Source organism: Malaclemys terrapin, chromosome 14, assembly GCF_027887155.1.
Source record: "Malaclemys terrapin pileata isolate rMalTer1 chromosome 14, rMalTer1.hap1, whole genome shotgun sequence".
Lineage (NCBI taxonomy): Eukaryota > Metazoa > Chordata > Testudines > Emydidae > Malaclemys > Malaclemys terrapin.
Genome location: NC_071518.1, coordinates 3354395 through 3375824, shown reverse-complemented (window position 1 = coordinate 3375824; position 21430 = coordinate 3354395). Strand labels below are relative to the sequence as shown.

Genomic DNA, 21430 nt, shown 5'->3' with positions numbered 1-21430 from the left:
TGAAAAGGAGGTGGACTTAGCATACCTGTTGTATATGTGTAAAGCTCTTTTTAGGGCACCATGCAATTGAATGTAGCAGAAATTGACGAGCCTTAGTTATCACCTCTAAAGAATCCACCTAGTGAAAAGACATCAAGTTCAGGACAGAAAGCAAAGTCACTTGAAATCCTCACTTTCATCTTTATTAAAAGACTGTTGACTTTTACAAGTGGCTTAGGTACTTTAAATTTATCCTATTTACAGATTAGGTACAGAACTTCACCATGTTTAAAATTAAAGTGCACTCTAAGGTCCTCTAATAGCAAGGTTAATGGGCAGGTCTATCTTATGATGGCACTCCAACCTGATCATTCTTTTATGCCACACTGGCAATTATTTGTATGACTTTGGCACCTCCAGGCCTTAACCAATCTCAGAGCCCCCCTGGGTTGGGTACTGTACAAGTATCACCGGTATGTCAGCCATTTCACAAAGCAAATCTACTTTGTACAGGCAAGGGAATAAATGGTCTTGTGGCTAGGAGGCTTTCAAGTAAAATTCAGTTAGGTAAGAGAAGAGAATGACCACCACTCACGTGTTTCACGCTGTGTAGGCTTTGTCCCCCCTGATCTGATCTCCGAGGATTCTCCCCTTCTAGGTAGAGTCGAAGCAGCTGGATATACATGTCAACAGCAACATAAAGGAAGGTTTGCTCTCGGTTAAGTAGGTTTTGGTGAAAGCAGGGGGTAAGGCTAGAGGGAATCACACAAGATATAGAATGAGTACAGTGCAAGAGGAAGCCCCTCAACAGCATCTCACCATACATCTTTAAACACATTAGGGGCAAAGGTGCAACCAGCATTTTCACCATCAGACTTGCTGTATTCGGCACTGGACACTACTCCCACCCCTTGGAACACTGGGAAGTGTGAATGGACACTTCTAGCAAGAGAAGATGGAATCACACCATCTGGAAATCAGTTCTGCTGAGTTGATGAAAACAGTAAGATTTCAAGAAGGTCCTGAAGGGCAGGGAAAGCTTTCATGGACTATCAAACAGAAGTAGCATTGGCTTTCAGAGGGTTACAAGTGTTCTTAGCTTAGCAAGTTAAGAGTTTGTTTCACCCATAAGACACTGGCTGCGCCTGAAGTGGCCATCCCAGCCAGGTTGGGTGGAGTCTCTTTGCCTTGGCATAATACAGCCATCCCAAACTCATGGCAATCACACTATCCCCATTAGGAATTCTCTCCCTGCGTACACACTCGTCTAAGCTCGACTCAATCACAGAACATGACTAGAATTGCTTAGAAATGGGCATGTGAGCAGCCAACTACTTTCTTCTCCCATAAACAATTCCCTTAACATTTTTTGTTGTTACCTGTAAAATGCAATAGGTAACAGGCTGATGTATTGGTCTGAGGCTGCCCTGTGTAGAATTTGATAAGGTCCACGGTCTGCAATATCCAAAGACAGGAGAAGGGTAAAATGTCTTAGATCATCATTAGGTCTCTCCAGGTACTTCTACAGCAGTGCAGATGCTGGGCATAGTTCCTTCCAGGCAACAGCTGGAGACAGTACATAATCTGACGTTTGGATCAGGTCACTCCTGTGGAGGAGTGCGTGATGGTTTTCAAGCCTGTCTCTAGCAGGTGGCACAGTATTCATACTGATTGTCAGCTACTGTGAGGTTTAAACTGTTTGGACTCGAAACAGCAATTTGTTACATTCAGTGAAGATCTGGCAACCCTTCACTGGGCTCCTGCCTCGACACAGCAGCTGATAAAAGTCAAAGTGCTACCATGTGAAAACCTAGAGTCAGAAGAGTTTCTTTATGCCCCAAAGGGGACGGTTTTCTCTATGTTGCTTACAGGGTGGAGAGGCTCTTTCAGACAAATATATTCACCAGACCCAAAAGGTAATCCCTTAAAGCACCTGGTACCAAATTTTGCATTCCCATAAGTTGGGGAGGAGAGTTCTACTCACCTTTCTCTGCTGAATGAAAGAGAGCTAGCCAGGATATGCCTTGCTCTTCCAAGCATCCAAGGATCTCCAGGCAGCATTCCAAAGATTTTTGAACCTCTGTCCCTTGCTGTATATTTCAGAAAAGAACATGCACACCCCTTCCTGAATTGTGGTTACATTTCAAACAAAGAACTGCCCTAGTAATAGTGATGTTTATCAAGTGCGGTGTCAGTGCCAGCATTAGTACAACTAAAGGCACAGATAGAGCCTTCCTCCACCTCTCTACAGTCAAATGCATTGATGCTAATGCCAGAGGCTCCAGATCCCCCTGGACCAAGCAGAAAGCATGCTGTAACCAGCGGTTTATCAAAAGCTGTAGAAAAAGTAACAGCAAGGACCAGCCTATGACCAAAGCATTTCCAAACAGTTCTCGGCACGTAGCCTTGGGCAAGTCACTTCCCCTCAGCATCTTTCAAAGGGGGAATGTCACCACTTATTTCACAGAGCGTTATGGGCATTAGTTAACATTCAGACAGCATTCTCCAGTTCTACCCCATCTTCTCCCACCGTTCATGCGTCTCTCCTGACCAGTTTGTCTCCAAGCCTCCTTTCACATCACCCCTCTGCTTGGAACAGCCTCTCAGATCAACCTTTGCCAAATACCTTCCCTTAAAAATAATTCCCCAAAACCTTGTTGCACAAAGTAATCCAGCTGCTATGGTCCCTAACCTCTCTGTTTGGTCTGCGTTGTTAGATTGTCAGGACAGGGATTCTTCTCCCTCTTTGGGACATTATCTCCTGCCCTATGGAAAGTGACCAATAATAAATGCAAAATGCTAGACAAAGGCTAAGCCGCATTATTTGTATTAGTTCAAGCAGTAGGTAGGTGAGTGAGGCATAAAGTCCACTGAATGGGAAGGTCTATAGACAGTGAGTCACCCAGGAAGACACACATTAAATACTAACATGGTGGGGAAGGTGGTGTCATAATTAAAGGAGGGCTGCTGTGTTTGGCTTATGAACAAGGCAGGAGAGAGCAAGGACTTCCATCATGCTCTGCCTGGGACATTCTTTACTCCCTCCTCCAGCAGGCTTGGTAGTGCTGGCTTAAGGGATTTTTAGGTGGCAAACCAGCCTTTTTAAACCCATACAGTGTAATGAGACAGGGATTGGGATTTACCTTTGGTGCTAATCTGGTCAAGATGAGATCCATGAGTGAAAAGAACAGCAGGCACACTAGGAGCTACAAGTGAAAGAGGCTGTACATTACTTATAGCATCAGTATTGACTTGAAGGGTGTACATTCCATTCATGAAGGAAGCCCCGCAAACACGTCCCGAGGCTTTCCTGGGTTGGTTACAAGCAGTGGGATTCTTTCCAGGAAGACTGTGGCTCAAGAGGGCCCCAAGGCTACACAGCACTCTGGAAGCGGATACAGCAGGTGAAACGGGGGTAGCAGTGACTGGAAGTCTTGAAGCCACAGTCCATTTCTTCTTAAGAAGAAACTCCATATTCATCACATAATTCTTAACAGCAGGAATGAGGCTCATTGAAAGTCAGAATCGACAACCTTCCCCAAATCCACAGATGTAAGTGATCTTCAACACTCTGGAAGCTGCGGAAGGGACAGTACTGCCCAAGCAAAGGCATATTGCAAGCACATACTAAGCACCTCTCCCACCTCTGGCAGTACCCTCAGTCCTACCATACAACAAGCCTATTAGTCCTGTTCTGGGGCTCTGCCATTCAGATAAAACTGGGGGGTGGTTTTGTGATCAGGACCCAACCCTGATTTTCACTTGTGTCATTATTCAAATAGGAACCCAGGCCTCCTCCCTTCTAAGAAATTTGACAGCTGAACCAGCCAAAAAGATTTATGTACAACATATGTAGACTAGGATATCTGAGGGGAAAAAGCAGGTGTGCACCTTTTAACTCCACTGAAATCCAACAGACCCAGAGAGACAGAATGAGGAAAAATATAAATAATGTGCTAACAAGCCAGGACTAAATAGGAATGAGGTATATGGAACTCCCCTAAAATTAACACCACACTGTTTCATTCCTAGACGGGGCTAACTGATCCAACCACCACACTCCAGCTTCACATGACAGGATGGTTCTCTAGCTGCACAGCACAACGCCAACCCTGTACACAGTGGAAACAATTCTTCTCACAATTACACCTGAGCAACTCCACTGAAGTCAGGGCAGTTGTCCTGCTGTAAGAGAGGAGGATTTGACCCTAGATCAGTGGCTAGGCAGTTTGTTTTGACTGCTATTCATTTAGCCAAACTCATTCACTGCACTGTTACCCTGTTCTTCCTCCTGTTTGTCTTCACCATATGTTTAAATTGTGAACTCAGACAGGAGGTGTCTTTTATTTCATGTGTGGTCAGTACGCAGTGTAACGGGGCTCTCATCCCTAACTAGGGCCTCAGAGCTACCACAATGTACGTAACTAGCAATAGTAGTAATCATTGACCCAATGGCAGGAAAAGGCAGGACTGCTCATTTCCCACTCATGTAAGTTACTACCTGTACAGGGATAATTTTGTTGTATATTTTGAAATGCAAATTGTCAATATAAAAAGATTTTGCCAAGAACTTCACTGCATTGAGAGAACACACTGTAATTTAAAAAAGGTCGGGGCAATAGCAACTCCTTTCCCCTGAAAAAATACTAAACTGCTCTGATTGTGCAGCTGTTTCTTTTTCCTCTCCACATGGAAAGTGACCATCCTTGTGCACCAAGGACACCGAGTAAATTGGGGGAAATGGCAGCCACCCATGGGAAAATTCCTCCTCTCAGGGTTGCAGAGTGCCCCTATTCATGTGCTGTGTACACTTCTCAGCCATCAACCTCCTAGCGGAGCAGGCCAAGCTGGAAGTCCTTTCAGAATTCACCAATACTGCCTTAAACAGGCAGGAGACTTGCAGCCCCACTGGTCCCAGCTATCTTCTCAGCACTCTCCCCTGGCTTTTGGTTTTGGAGTGTGTGGGGAAGAGTTTTCTTCCTTCTTTTCACTTATCAGAAAATTCCAACATGCTGATTTATACAAATGGACACAACTTTACCCATGGGGGTGGGAGGGGAAGAGGAGGGAATTGAGCACCACATCCCTCCCAGAAACCAGATTTAACAACAAGGTTTACAAGGGACAAGACAACAGCACTGGGCAGTCATTTCTCTTAGTGTTATAAAAAATAAAATAGATATAAATAAATAAAAATCAAGTTTATATTTACTAATGGTTTAAGAACAATTGCAAATAGAGAACTGCAAAGAATTAAAGCTGTCTAGTCTTGCCTGCTCTGTGTCGGACCCCACTCTCTTCAGTACGTCTCTCATTCTTCCATGTGCTGCTTGCTGTTGACAAGTGAAGTGTAGAAAGGCCGCAGAAATCCAGGGTGTATCAGAGAGGGAAAATTCTGCTTCTAAAGAGAGGAAGCTGGGGATGAAAACAACGTAATCATTCAGGAGAGGGAAACGCATGGGTGAGAGTGAGGAGAGAAATCATGGCCTCTACTCAAGGCCACAATAGAGTAAGGGATCAAGAGACAAGGTCTTTCTGCCTGGGAGACCTCTTTTCCCCAACTTTTGTTCCTACATATAGGCAGTTGTCCAAAATATTTGACCAAGGGTTTGGTATGGCCACAATCCCACCTGCCCAAAGATCAGGTCTGGGGATGGTTCAGTCACAAACTTTCTAATTCAAAAAAATCTATTATTTTAGCTTTTAAGACTAGTACGATTATCAGAATGGGAGCATCCAGTTATTGCCTACAAGGGCCATCAACTAGAAGTGTCAAATATATGAGTCTCCACTTCTGCCCATCTATTGCTGTAAGTCAGGAAAGCCTCGGTACCCTGAATAGGAGGGAGTAGTGGTGTTTGGGGGAGAGTCAACAGATGTGCAGCACAGCACCAATATGAGGGTTCATGAAAACTGGGAGGATCAGAGAGAGGATCCACCAAATCACAGGTAAAAAGGGCACTATAATGTCAATGAATTTGACTCACTGCCACTGCACAAGGCTATTTTCCCGTCTCTGTTGTCTAACAATAACTCTTGTCTTCTATTCTATTCCACAAAGGATCTATATTTTCCTCTACTGCTTGGCACCCTCCCAAGATGAAATGGTGAAATTCTCTAGCATGCATTATGCAAGAGGCCAGACTAAGAGATTATAATGGTTCCTTCTGGCCTTAAAATCCACAAATGAATCTATGTATAAAGCTGGCCTGCAAACCCCCTGTCCCCCTTAGCATGTCATACTGTCAGTGGAAAACCCAGCAATCGGTTTCAGAGAGTCGGCTCGCACACTTCATTTTTCCACAGAAAGATAAATTGCCTCAAGAGCATTCTCATTTCTGCCTACAATCCGATATTCAGGCTCCTCAGCCTTACCTAGTAGCAGAATGCTGGCATTTCCTCAGTCTCTGCAATTCCTGTGCAAGTGGAGCCCCAAACAGCCTTTTCCACTGGGAGCAAAGCACTGGCTCCAACCTCAGCCACCACAGCTGGAAAACATTGGAAACCAAGGAAGTTAGCAATCGCAGCACAGGGCGTCAGCAGAGTGAGACCAGGGTAGCTACGTTTGGTAGATGGGCCAGGATATATTGCATCTAGAACACCCCTGAAGATACTTTTTTGCAATTTTGTGGTCTTGTGTTTGTTAAACAGCAAGTTACTAGCTGCCCATTCCTGCTTCTTACAACAGGAGTCACTGAGAAGGGATTTTTTTCCTCAGCCTACCTTCAGCCATACAGAGGATGATGCAGTCTGTCCTGAGGTTGGCACTCATGGTCGCAAACCACTCCAGACAGCATCACATCCTGGTGAGGGCATCACCAAGGAAATACTTAAACTAAAGCTAACTAACACTAACACTATATTAAGGATACTAATTAACTATATACAACTAGAAACAAATTAATCACTAAAATAGAGGACTTGTGAGATGAAAAACAGACAGAGCTGACAGCCCCCATGGGTGGTAAGGAGGAACTGAAGGGGGTTGAGTCAGTACAGCCTCATATAGCTAGGGAAGGGGATATAGCCATGAAGCATGAGTGCCACCCCCTCTATGAGTACTGGGAGGCAAAATTCTCCTGCATTGGTGCATCGGGAGTGAACCCACCTAATGGAATACACGGCTGCATCTACTTGAACTTAGAATGGTTGACAATCACTCTTATCAGTTTCTGAAGAGAAGGCAAACAGATGTACTTGGGCAGCCTGTCTCTGCTGGGAATAACACAAGGAAAGCAGAGAACTTTGCAGCCTGGAAATATCTGGTCCGAAGGGAATGAGATGGAAAAAAAAGGCAACAGCTGCGGAGCCAGATGCCTCAGAGTGGATGCTTTTGCTGGACCACTGGGGGGGAAAATACAGGTGCAGTTGCCCTGAACTGTGACAACACACACACACACACCCTCCATGTTAAGGTTGTGTCTAAATAATTCTAGGGAAAAAAGGAAATGATAGAATAATATATGGTCAAAATGCAATACATTGCTGAATATTGTTAATTTTGTATTACGATATGTACCTATGTGTGTCAAGACAATGTAATGTCTTCTTGTAAATTAACCAAAATATCAATACATAAAATATTCCCTTCCATCTCCCATACCCCTCGCCCCCCCACCATCACATTCTAAGCTAATTTACAGTCGGCATCATATTTTGGAGCCAGTACTTAAAATAGGAAATATAATTAAGAACATTTACCGCTGCAGAAGAAATGATAATGGGACACTTGGTTCGACATGTTTTCAGAACATCATTAACCGCTTGTGCTGATTCCTCATAATCCAAACTGGCATTCAGCAGACCCTGGAGAAGTGGAAGTACAATGTGACTGCATAATAATCTCTCTTTCCTATACATTTCAAACCCATATGTTGTCAACGAATAAAAACCAGCTGTAGGACTCAGCATTATTCAGAAGGGAAATCACCCCCACAAACCTACCCTGAACCTAGTTTTCTCCTACTGTGAAAAATTAGCTAAAACTTATAATAGTTCAATAAAACTTCAACACCTGCAGACCAATCCCTCACACGTTTCACCAGTTCCTATGCAATATTTACAGCCATCACTCCTCTTCCACAGCCACAGTTCAGAATATTTGTTTGTGGACTTTACATTTACATAAAGTTCCTATTTTGGGTTCTCAAAACCATTGCACAAATAAATGCACATTCCAGTTCTAGTAATAGTGGCAGATCAGGGTACTAGTGTGAAAGACAGCAAACTGTTTCCTTGCAAACAATTTCAGTCTTTGCATTGTGTGAGAAATGGAGGGGAAAGATTAAACTACCAGTTACCCTTAAGAAGTGAGCCGTGATGTCATAGGAGAGTGCACATCCTCTGTAACAAATGTTTCTCTGTAACAGAATAAGACAGACAAGAATGTACTCAGTGGGTCACAGATTTGGCAGTATTTCACAATAGGGGTAGGTCTGACAGTACAGAATAACCCTTTCTGAAAGCCCAGTTACTTGTTCCCCTTAGAGTCCCCACTCAGGACTTCATTTCTCCCGTGAAGCAATGTCAGTCACCAGACAGTAACACAGATAATGCTGCTTATTGCACACTGTAGATGCTAGAACTGCTTTTAGGCAGAGTGACATTGTTTGGATGAGTGGATTTCTCTTGCTCCACCTATGCAGGGACAGAGATACAGGTGGTTTGCAAGGGATCATTAGCCAAGTAAAGCAAATAAAGCTGATTAACACCAGAAGAATATAAAAGGAAGAGACCCCCCCAGAAGCTGATGGCACAACCATTATGAAGCTATTGTTTTATGTCAAATACTAAGATGTTTAAAAATCTCTCACCGTTTTAAAGATGGAAAATTAGCTTATGATAGCTCTGAATTTCCATATATATGGCAGGGACCTGGCTCAATGCCCTGAGGTATCAGGGAAATCAGAGACTTCGGGCTTGTCTTCACTATGGGGATAAGCTGATCTAAGTTATGCTACTCCAGCTATGTGAATAACATAGCTAGAGTCAACGTAGCTTAGGTTGATTTACCCCGGTGTTTTCACTGTGCTGCGTCGATAGGAGATGCTCTCTGGTTGACTTCCCTTACTCTTCTCAGAAAGCTGGAGTACTGGGGTCAACCGGAGAGCGCTCTGCCGTTGATTTAGCGGGTCTTCACTAGACCCGCTAAAAATCGATCCCTGCTGCATCAATTCCAGCAGCGTTGATCTCCCCGTAGTGAAGACCAGCCCTGGGATACAAGCTCAGTCTCTCACTTCCAGGCCACCAGGGAATGCTGCAGATTTATCTACTTCAAATGCTCTTAACGACTCTTCTAATGGCAACAAGAAGAGTTGTTATGGCTCCTGGAGCCTGTCAACAAGTGACCTATAATTGAGGGATGGAATAAAAAAAATAAAATGGGTATAGCCCGAAGGACTCCCCCTTCTAAAATTCTTTGTATACTTTACTCTACTCAACCTGACTTAAACAAGGTCACCAAACTGAAAATAGTTGTCCTATTGTTCACAAATTGGTTAAAACATTGTGGTCAAAAGTCTAAACTGCTGATCAGTGATTTTACTCAGATATGCACCCATCTGTGGGATATTCACTACATCCAACAAAGTGGCAGATGACTTCATCAGACCAAATCTTTATATAGTATTTCCAAAGAGCCCTCTCTCATCAGCATAACATACTCATTGTGCATCCCGACAAACTTACTCTGAGTGCATTCTGCCACAGAGAAAAAGCACACAAGGAATACTATAGTATCAGTCATTGGCAAGGTTCACAACACCACAAAACTTTTCCAGGTATCTGGACATCTGCAGCATAGGTTGTCTGAGGTTCCCACACAATGACAGATTTCCTGCTTTCAAGTATGATGGTGTTTGATCTCCTCTCCATTCCCTACTCTCAAGTTTAAGACCCCTATGCAGAGCAAATACCAAACTTGCTACTGTTGGAGAAATTGTACACACCAGCTCAGTGTTTACAAAATGAAAGAAATCTTCACAATCCAAGGTCATTTTCTTTCCTCTTCGACCCATCATGATGAGAATTGATGGAGGGAGACTCAACAGAATCCTAAAGTAAAATTTAAAAACATGCAGTCAAGAAGAGGACAGAACAGAGCTCTGGTCATATTAAGCCTGACTTTGATTTTCAGTAGAATTTAGAGAACTTCCCAAGACTCAATTCCTTAAACATCTGCTAGTAGGAAATGTAAAGATTACTCATTGGGGATTTTTCCATGTGGCCAGAAATGGATTCGGTGTTTCAATAAAATATTCAGAGCATTTTGAAGACACACTAACAATAACTTTAGAAACTGTGGAGTTCCCTTCTCATCCCCAGTGGGAAGTAAAGCCTGTTATTGTGACCAAAACAAGCGGTGATGGTTGTAAATAGCAGGTCCAGGAGGTTGAATTCCTTTAGCTAAGTGTGTTGTGTTGAGTGAGAGCTCAAATACCGGGGGGGTGTTAGGGAATAAACACCTCACACCACAAGATTATCACACTAAACCAGTAAACATATGCAATATATTCCCACCTGAATTATCACCCCTTAGGAAAATGGATGTACAATTATTTCATTGCTGTTGTGCAGTGTAGTTGAGTTTCTGAAAGTAGCTTTATCAGATAAGTTTTTCTCATTCTGGCATCCTGTTGGTATTTTACCTTTTTTGCAGTAGCACTTCCTGCTGCCTCAGTAGCCGTTCACCAACAGCAGAGCCATTTCCTATAGTTTTTAACCTTTCCTGGAAAATCCTAAATAGGAAGTGTCCCTTGTCATTCCAGCAGCCAGGGGGTGAAGTCTTCCTACACCCCAGCTCCAGTACCATTTCCTGGATGGGAGAAAGAAATTGGTCAGAATTTTACATCAGTCTGCATTTCAAATCCTCTTTCACCCCACGGTATCAGTGACTCAGGTGATTTTAGATTTACAGCAACTGCACAAGTGCCCAGAAATCCCAGCCCTGGATATATACACAATGAAGTGACAGAACTCCCTCAACAACCCCTGAAGTGAGAGAGTTCACCCTTCTGAACGCTACATCTATCCAGCATGCAGTTTCCAACTTATTCTTCTGAACCTACTTTGTTTCTTTACGTTTTGGCTTTGTAAAGCACATTGGTGCTTGTAAAACATACTCTACTAAATTTGCATTTCTCGGAAGTTTGATTCCCCAGTTTCAGTGGAAAACAGTTTTCCTGATTATTCAGTGCCTGAAGTGATTAGGTGGCTATATGAATTACATTTCACTTTCCAAAAGCCAGATTCCAAGAGTGCTTGTGTGTGTTCTGTCTTGTTTATATTGATCTGTGGGATCAGGAAGGACCAGATTAAAAGTTAGTTTCTTTGACATCTTCAGTGGAAAGATAGATTTGTACCTTTGAATACCAGTCAGGTGCAGGCAGATATGTAACTTGACTAGCTTGAGAGCTAATTAGAAACAATACGAATAGAAGAGCTGCCATGGTACTAAAATGCCTAGTAGAACTCACTTTATCTTTGCAAGATGGAGACCTTGCTTCTCTGCAAGGCTAATTTGGGAAACTCTACTTCAAGAACCTGCATGTAAGTATATTAATAAAGGGGGGGAAGAGGGGGTGAACCAATGACCAAAAATCAATTCTTTTAACAGAATTCCACTTTTGTAAATGTAATTCAACATGTAATGCAAACTGTCATAATCTAGAATTCAAGACTGGCTGCTTGCACATTTTCAAAAGCTGTGTTTTTCTCACAGCTTGTAACAAGGCAGGTTGGACGGTTCTAGCACCTTAAGGACATGTGAATTAACACACTAAAGCAGTGGAGAAAATATTCTGACTGATTTATCTTTGGGTATCCAGACCACTAATCATAATATCTAAACATTGAGGACTGTCTTCTGTACACTGAAGTTTTAGAAAAGATTTTGTCATGCCAAATTCATGGATCTGGCATATGGATTTGTATCAATCTAAAATCACCTGTAATCTGCAGAGAATATCAGGATTGACTGTCCTGTTATGAACGGAAAACTCTGACTTCTCCAATTGGCCACAGTTGTCCAACTCTGACCTGGAATTAAGAGAGACTCCTGATGACTATCCCTGTTTATATATTTTCAGTGACCCTACCTGTAACAAACTGGGAAAATGTCTGCATTATTTCTCATTAACATTATGTAAACTTGGTTTCCCTGTTCGATTTTATATTTATGCCTAACTGAATGCATATAGTAAAATGAAAGGAGGCTGGAAAGAGGAGTTGTTAAGGAACCCAGGAAGAGTTAAACAATGACACAGATAAGACAGTCTCTCTGGTACCCACTTCAAACAACAGTGGCTGAGCCATCAATGGAGGGAAGGAGGCTATCTGGCTGGCACCATCCAAATTAGGACCGTTTTCCTCTTCCCAAGGCTAGGGAAGAGATCAAAAGGTGGTGAGGGGATTAAAAAAAAGGGGGGGGTGCACTTCTGGCAGAAAGAGAGGGAGGAAATGATCAGCTCAGCTGAAGCCGACAGAGGGACAGAGCCAGGAAGCAGCAAGGCTGACACACAGATTTATCTGAGAGCCATGGTTTGCAGCAAGCTAGCTGTACTTAGTGCCCAGAGAGAATGAGACACACCAAATCTAAAGTTATGTCTACCTAGAGGCTTGAGGGGAATGCCAAACATAGGTAAGACAATATGCTTTATGAGGTTTAAATCTATTGTTCTCAGTTCTGTGTACCATTGGGGCAAAATAAATCATACTTGGTTTTGGAGAAACTGCTTTAGTGTCACTGCATATTGTTACTGCACTGGCTACATGGCTGGCACCAGGAAGGTGTAACCTGGAGACACAGTGGGACAGTGGTTGGAGTGCAGCATCCCACCTCGAAGAGAAGTGGAGGTGCGGGTCTGACACTTGAAACGGGTGCACTTGGGGGACTGGAAGAGCATCCTGACCAGGAATATGACACTATCATGTGCTGCAGAGACTATACAAGGTGAATGGCAAGATCCGTGCACAGTATTGAGTGGTGTTCTGTGGGGAATAGCGAGGGAAGAGGCCTATTTCTTGTACTCAAACTTTAAAGGGTTTCTGCAGCAGCCTTTGGGATTCCCATCTCAGCAATAGTCACAGGAGGGGATTATGCTGGCTGCCACAGAAGCGTCCTCGGATAGTACAAAGTATTAAATCGTGGGTAAGTACTTTAGTACTAAGAAACAAGGTACTTCTTACCCAAAAGCAGGGGGTTCAAAGCGTTCAGCTAATCAGGTGAACAACTTTAAATGTTTAATTATGAAATGAAGTATTAACATTCATAAGATTTTATAAAATTAATTTTTTTTCTAAAGAAGTCTTAATGATAGTGCAAACACATTGTGGTGTACAGGAATGTATGCTCTAGTCATACAGATGTATAGAATCACCCCCCATACCCATTATGAAGAAGTGAGAGAGGGGCAACATTCTATGACATTGCTCTGGCTTGAGTCAATGAGACTCAGCTAGAATTAAGTGGCTCTATGTGTGCATTAAAACCCAACATATAAACCTTTCCTAACTATGCTATGGGTACAGAGTCAAATGCTGCTCCACCCTGTTAGGTTCCATACTCACAGTAAAACCATCACTGCTGTGCAAGTGTATTCATGTGAGAAAGTACCTTTGGGAGAAATCCAGAATTGTACCAATAAGAATGGCACATGCCTTTTCCAGGTTTCCATCACAGCCTCCAGAAGCAGAGGATGCTGGAAGATACCACTGGTACAATGCCCAGTAATGGAAGTCCTGCCTGCAGTATTGAACAATGGAAGAATTTTAGTGCTTCCTGTCCATTGTTCTAAAGAGAACACAGTACACCAAGTCAAATGGAATGACAGAAAGAAGGTTGCCCCACAGACCTGCATATATGATAAATCTACATGAAACTAGAAAGTGATTGCCGCTAGAGAAACAGATTAAAAACTAACAGCTCCCTTGAGGGACTTTTAACAATCCAGAGACGTGACGAGGCTGGGCATATAGTGCTTGCAGGCTGGCCTGTAACAACCATCTCTTGCTTCTGGGCATGGGAAAGTCCTGAGATAGAAAGATGTTCTAGTGAATTCTGTGGAGGTCAACGGTTACCTTGGATAACTTCCTCAAGGGAAGCCAAACCCATCATTTCTAACATACTTTGAGCTCTTGTTTGAGATGTGGGGGCATTAGAAGTTCACACCCCAAGCCAGACAATTTATTTACATTGTCATCAAACTCGAGGCTTAGGACCTTCTCTAATATTTCTGACTTAACTGGAAACGCTTTTCAAACTACTTCCATTTTTACAGGACCGTTCTGCACTTACCTTTCAGAAGCAGAAAGGATATCCTTCTCAGGCTGGACTTCTAGCTCAAACAGCAGCCACTCTTGGAAAGATAACTGGGGAAAATGCAGAGATTCAGCACAAAAAAAAAAGAAAAGATCAGCAAGGAAACATGACTTCTACAGCTGAGTTACCAAAAGGAGGTCAGCCACCCTCTCTCAATTATGAAGATCTCTCTGTCTCTCTCACATGGCAGCAGCATAGGAAATTAACAGTTCCCATTTAGTCTCAAGAACATTTCTGTTCCCGGAGCATTCTCCTAGCAAATCTAAACCAAGCCACCACTAGTTTTCAGAGACTACTAAAAGCACACATCTTTAACACTGCTAATGTGCCCAGGTTCTCAATATCTGGACACCAGTGTGGAACATATGGCAATATAAATCAAAGGCGAAAACAACAACCACCAAACAACAATTAAAAAAAAAAAAAAACCCTGTAAGTAAGGCAGCCTAATCAAACACATTCCGTTCAAAGTCAAAATATTACACCTGGAAATGTACTTTACTGTATTGACCATTTTAACTAATAAAATATGTGAAATAAACCTAACAATACTCCATTCATGGTCTCCCGTGACTTCTCTACATAAAGAAGAATCTTTTTAATGAAAAATCAGATAAAAGAAGAACTGTCACATCAGATACTGTCCCAAGCGGAGGTAAAGGGAATAAATCTATGAAATGTCAAGTTTCAGAGTAACAGCCGTGTTAGTCTGTATCCGCAAAAAGAAGAACAGGAGTACTTGTGGCACCTTAGAGACTAACAAATTTATTAGAGCATAAGCTTTCATGGACTACAGCCCACTTCTTCGGATGCATATAGAATGGAACCTACAGTGGGCTGTAGTCCATGAAAGCTTATGCTCTAATAAATTTGTTAGTCTCTAAGGTGCCACAAGTACTCCTGTTCTTCTTTCTATGAAATGTGTTACCCTATTTTTTCTTGATACAGGGACACATGTGCTGGTGTGCACAAATAATCCAATGTTCATGTGCACTTCAAGGGATTGCGTGATTTAAATTGGGTGCCAGGAAAAGTTCATGAGCATTTTTAAAAATTTGGCCCTCTCATAGATCTGTTTCTATAAAAGATTAAACTGTTAGGCATACATCTGAGATACAAATATATTTATTGTACAGTTATAATTAAAAAGCCTCCACCGTACTATTTCTGCATTATCACTTTATATCCTACTCTACTTTTTGTTGTCAATTTCTCTATAAAGCCAAAATGCCTCATGTCTTTTCTCCTATCTGCACCTTATCTGTAGATTACAGGGATGATGATAATGATAATTTTTAATGCTTAGATCTGGTTGTACACATCTTCAAAGTGTTGTACAAGCACTGACTAAATAATAAACTTTTACAGGGAGCAGCTATTGCTGCTAAAGAGTAGTAATATTGCATCTATGCTGGGAAATCCCAAAGCGCAGATCTGAAGAGTTAGCATTATGGTATGATGGTAGGACTATTACCTGAAATGGTTTCTCCTTCAAGAGTTCTTGAAAGCGTGTTTGCTTCCATAAACAGAGGCTGGTTTGCGTGTAGTTTACAGAGGGACAGGAGAGGGACCTCCAGGACAATTCAGGCGCTTCCTCCTCACAGCCAATTCCTCGAACCTCTAAGCTCAGCCGTGGCACAACATACTGTAACTAAAATAAAGACAGCAGAAACTTACATATTGCCATCAATTAAAAAAAAAAAAAAAAAAAGCTCCTGTGCAGTACCAATTACGTGAAGTCGTGAGTGTGGAAAGAAACAAGGATACTCTATCAAAAATGTATTTTATTCAATTATTTGGCAAAAATGTGTTTGCGAAAATGGAAACAAAGTTGAGGTGTCACTAAAAATTAGGCCCTAAAACACAGAGTTCATGAGTCCAGTCCTTAGAATTGGAGCAGTATGATTGTTAGTCTTCTCTCTAATAACCTCCAAAACAGACCAGGATTTAACTTGGTAGAACTAAAATGTCTCAGTTACATCGGTTTAGCTGTTCCTCATGCTACCCAGCTACTTGACACACAAATCTCAAACTGTAAAAAAAATATAGGTTGTGTGTGTGGAGGAGAAGGGGGGGATTAGATCAAGAAAATCATGGAATCCGGGACAAAAATGATAGGATGTAATATTAGACTTTTAAACCTTCCAATGTTCTGTTAGGAAACAAGAAAGCAAACAGAGTTGGCTACTTAATATTGTACATCTTATGAAATGAATAAGCAGAGAGCTAAGGCAGCTCCCATAAAGGATTCAGGATAAATATTGTAATTAGTACTAATATATTACAGTATGGATACCTGCAACAGAAAGTTCCAGTGGTACTGCCTTTTTAATAAGTGATGGCAACGGATTTTTTCTTTATTAAAATGGTTACCTTTTTTAGAAGGCCAGAGGGAAGCAAGTTGCATAAATCATCATGAGAGAGGGAAGGAAACTTGCACAAAAAATAAGCAACAGCTGCAGTACAAAACCTGAGAGAAGAGAAAAAGAGAGAGCAGTTATTTGGTTTGGTTCATCTGTCAGATCTACCACATCTTCAACTGCTGTTGCTTTCCGTCCAGAGTCCAGGGCCAAGTAAAAATCAAGAATATCATGCTTCAAAATGGTCTAAATACAAACTGCAACGATATCCAGTCCAAAAGCGTAATCATATTGGAACATTGTGCGAGCTTTGACAATGGATTTTAAAGAACAAGGCGATAAAAGTACCTACTAAATCATTTCAAAAGCTGGCATAGGAAGTCTAGAAAAAGATGGGAATAAAATCATAAACATACCTGGGAGAGAGACTGCAGTCCTATTTTGTGTAATTCAGGGCTGACCCAGAGCCACCCTAATTTTTAATACGGGGACGTAGCCTGCAAAGACCTCAAGTGCCAACAAAAAAAAAGCTTCACCTTGATTTGAGGCTAGGTAGGATTTGGAATGTCCACGGATCACACCTCCATACTGAAAGATGAGGGTGGCTTCAATCTGTTCTACATCATGCCACTTAGATGCAATCTCTGGGCTCCTCCCAAATTTCTTATGCAGCCCACTGGTGGGCAAAGTTGGGGCACATCTGGTCTAAAGTTTCTACTTTTAAGTTTCATTTTCAAATAAAAACGTTCTAAACCTAAACACTAACATGCCCAATAGTGTGAGTGCCACACATTCATAAGATGGGAATCGACTGCATGATAGGATGTCCTGTTCCATATCCCTGCCTGTGCCAAATGCAAGTCATCCCTAGCAACAGGGAAACCTAGTATATGATGAAGGAAGAAACTCACCTCATGCAGAAGACCAAGGACTCCCCTGTCCTGCACACTAGTAAATGGTTCCAGTACTCAGCAACAGAAAGGCCCTTTGCAGCGGCAACCTTGGATCCAATGTTCACTTCAGGAATCAAAGATTTGGATTCATTTAAATGAATCATAAAGGCAGCTAGTCCTAAAACATGAGCATCATTTAGGGAAGGACCCTGCAGCCAAACAAATAAATAGCTCAACGAAAAGATGCATAGCATTTGTAACAGAGCAGCAAGTCTCAACTAAACCTGAAACTAATCAAGGGGCAGAATACTGCAACTATCCAGTGACTAATCCAGTGTAAAAGAGCAATTTAGCAGATAGAAGGCACCAATTAAATTAGACAACTTCCTCCTTGTCTGGAATTCTGAAGTTGTTTCTGGTTAGCTTCTACAGCAGAAATAAAGATAATTCTACAACAGTAACTTGGCATAACTAACTTTAATTATACCCTTGCAGAATTTTAAAGGCCAATGACTTTTCAGATCCATGGCATTTAGATTCATTTATCAGCCTCATAACTTAATCCTTTCAGTACAACAGGGTGAAGAGCACAAAACCAAGAAAACACTAAAATAAATAAATCAAACCAATGAACACAAGGCATAGCTCTGGATCTTGCACCTCGGTATTTAGAACGACTCAGGGTCTCAACTGTCTCTTAAAAGCTGACTAAGGCTGGTAACAGTGATGGATGTGCAGTTCCGCACCAGGTGCTACATCACAACCCCTTTACATCACTCCAGCCAAGGGGCTTTAACAGCTCCTGGGGAAATATATCCATTCTAAAGCATAGAACATATGGAAGCATAAAAGCATCTATACAGAGTTCTGTGCTGCCTCCCCCATGCAGCTTGCAGCATCGGGGATTGCCAGGACCGGTAGGAATGCTTTAACATACAAAACGGCCTGCACTTATCCAGAACACACAAATATAATATAAAGCCATCTCTCTCTCTCTCACACACACACACACACACACACACACACACACACACACACACACACACACACCTTCCTGGAACAGACCTTCTGTGCTGTGCCTCCTCAGAGATGCAACACAGAATCTAGCTGCAGAACTTAGAGCTGTGGTCTGAAAAATTACTAGGCATGTAATACTGCCTGCACCAGTTCAAAATGAAAATTAGAGGGGGCAAAAATGGTCTTGAGGCTGATACAGCATTTACTCAGTATATCTAATGCACAAGAGCTCTTTTTAAGTCAACATCAGTGCCTCCCCCTTATACATTAAATGCATACGTCTCTGTTAATAAGGCTGTAAAGTTAAAAATTAAGAAGTCTGAAAATACAAGAGTTAATCTGACCGTATTACACCTTTTCTGCTTTTGTACATAAAGTTCGTATATTTCAGTTCATGTTGTTAAATGTGCATCATAAATGAGCAACATGGCCAAGTTAACATTGCTGCAGGATCACTATTGTTTGCATTTTCTGAGACCAGGTTTGAAAAGTTTGTTAAAAATGAGAACAAGCTAGTGAAATCCCTCCATTGTATAGTACAGTACAGAGAGGTACTCCGTGTACATGTGGAGAGATGAGGCCAAAGTAGCCCTTATCACATGGTTACCATCAATTTCTTTATGTTGGGAAACTAACCTGATGATAAATAAGCTGACAGAGCCTAGTCAACAGGGCAGGTAAGAGATGCCTGTGTCCACAAATCATCTTCAGAAACAGAGACAAACAGAGGCCCTGCCTACAGAAGACACAAGCCACGTGATCAAGTTACTGCCAAAGATCACTGTTATCCTGAATATAGAAGAGGGTTTTAGAAATGGTTAACCAGAATGCATCTGAAGCACCTTTGAGTGTAAATGCATCACTCAACTATCACTCCATCAATATAATCAATTCAGCACCATAATAATTGCTATTTATATATCACCATATGTGCATGGCACTATATGACATGTAAAATCAGAAGGTCCCAGCCTCAAGTAGCTTATAATCTAGTCAAAGAAGAGTTTTTGAGAGAGATCTGGAGAAGAGGAAGGTTGCTGAGGGGCACAGAAAGGAGACTGTTGCAGGCACAGGAGTCTTCTTTCTGGATAATTATTTAAACTGTGGTGAGAAAACTGTTCAGTACTGCCATGCTGCCAAAAGCATTTAGGTTACAGGATTGTAAACAGCTTGGAAGTTGCCAGAGAAGTTAATTTTGACCATAACATTTACAAAATATTTGCGCGCACCCCCCCCTCCCCCCATTCTTCCAAAGAGGAACTTCCGGTAAAGCCCAGTAAAAGTCTAGTCATACTCGCACCATTTCCATTTGTCAGTATAAAGATATATTTAGTTTCTGAAATAAAAAGTGAGGCATGCACAAGTTTAAAATCAAAGTGAAAAAATAAAATGCTTTATTCTTCTCTTGATCTCATGTCTTCAGCAGTAAGCTTTGTGCTCCATCCATTTAATGTTGGAGATGGCCCTAAGGCTAATGGCAGGGGCGCCTAGACCCAGAACAGCACTGGATGTACCAAAAATAACCCAGAAGACACTTTGCCTTTGTACATAAAACATTAAAGAAAAATATTCTTCTTGTGGTCTGATTTGTTTCAACAAAAAAATGCTAAAAATAATCAGAAACTTTGTTCCAGTGTCCGATCTTAATAATCCCATCCTTAGAAACAACGTGGTGTCAGTATTACAAAAAGGCAGCATTAGACAGAGGGATATTTTAAAATGGCTGTCACATAGTGGGCAGCTTATTTCAAGGAGACTCAATGATAGTGGGAGAGCACATGGTATTTCTACTCTCATCTATTAGTTTTTGCATCACAGTGGCTCATGATAAAAGTGCCTGAAAATGCCAATATGATATATCCCGCATTATCAATAAGGAGGTCTTCACAGACGCTTGCACTGTGCAGTTATTATGGGGCACTACACAGTTTTGACCTGCCTGCATGTATAGTATGCATCTTACCTGTCAGGAGGGTTAAAATAGGAAGCAGCTATTAGATTCTGGCAAAAGGATGTCAGTAAAAGATCAATGACCTGGAAGAAAATACATAATTCATTTCTACTTTGTGGAGTTTGTGTCTAGATTTAGTTTTAGGATATACATACATATACATATATACATACATATATATACATATATATACACACACACACAATTACCCAACACAATATTAAAGAAAATATGTTAATGTTTATAATGGGTACACCAGATCACTGGTGCCAAAAAACTGAAATTAAAGTCCTGTGTTATAAACCCAGGAGTGTTTTATATCCTCCAATTAACATCCAGACATATTGTGATGTTATTAACATGAACTGTGATTGTATAGATCATTGTTGCAACCAAGGTCCAATAGTTGTGCCAAATCTTGTACAAAGGGGGTCAAGTGAGGTGTCTATGAAAAGATTATAATTTGCTGGTTATAATTATGCTGTCTGTATGTGTGCAACATTTTTGTATTTGAAGTTATGAATATTGGCTATGTACTTGTATCTCAATGTGTTTGATTCTAAGTAGCATCAGTGAAGCATTTGGTGAACTTCTTGAGAATGGGCACTTACTCAAAATAGTCCTATCAAGAAACAAACACTCAACTGACAATGGACCTTGGGAGACTCCAATCCACATCTGAGGAGCCTTCCTGGGAATGTTCAAGGTAGCATGTGAGCAATGGCTGCCGCCTGCAAACTGAGTCATGCATGGACATGTGACTTGCCCATGAGACTCCAAACTCCATCTGCTGTGTGATTTTTCCACAGTAAGAACAAAAGGGGTCCTTCCACATGGCAGAGGATATAAAAGGCCCTGGAAACCCCTCCATTTTGTCTTCAATCCTGCTTCTGACCTCTGGAGGAACTGTGTT

At 41.7% G+C, this 21430-nt stretch overlaps 1 protein-coding gene across 3 annotated transcripts in view; it reads right to left on the bottom strand.

The window, feature by feature from the left end:
* FANCA (FA complementation group A) overlaps window positions 1–21430 on the bottom strand; it is a 57472-nt gene that overhangs the window by 697 nt on the left and 35345 nt on the right. For 2 of the 3 annotated variants that reach the window (XM_054049111.1, XM_054049113.1), the window contains exons 24-42: window positions 20530–20600; window positions 19203–19302; window positions 17568–17758; window positions 16670–16766; window positions 15771–15947; window positions 14273–14346; window positions 13592–13720; window positions 11925–12015; window positions 10626–10792; window positions 9927–10032; window positions 8280–8339; window positions 7681–7785; window positions 6355–6467; window positions 5253–5394; window positions 3123–3185; window positions 1964–2069; window positions 1359–1434; window positions 575–731; window positions 26–118 (exon numbers count right to left, since the gene is read on the bottom strand). In XM_054049111.1, coding sequence (XP_053905086.1) covers window positions 26–118; window positions 575–731; window positions 1359–1434; window positions 1964–2069; window positions 3123–3185; window positions 5253–5394; window positions 6355–6467; window positions 7681–7785; window positions 8280–8339; window positions 9927–10032; window positions 10626–10792; window positions 11925–12015; window positions 13592–13720; window positions 14273–14346; window positions 15771–15947; window positions 16670–16766; window positions 17568–17758; window positions 19203–19302; window positions 20530–20600 — 2118 coding nt within the window. Of the gene's footprint in view, window positions 1–25; window positions 119–574; window positions 732–1358; window positions 2070–3122; window positions 3186–5252; window positions 5395–6354; window positions 6468–7680; window positions 7786–8279; window positions 8340–9926; window positions 10033–10625; window positions 10793–11924; window positions 12016–13591; window positions 13721–14272; window positions 14347–15770; window positions 15948–16669; window positions 16767–17567; window positions 17759–19202; window positions 19303–20529; window positions 20601–21430 lie in introns of those variants that run through there. The other variant, XM_054049114.1, reaches the window with a different exon arrangement.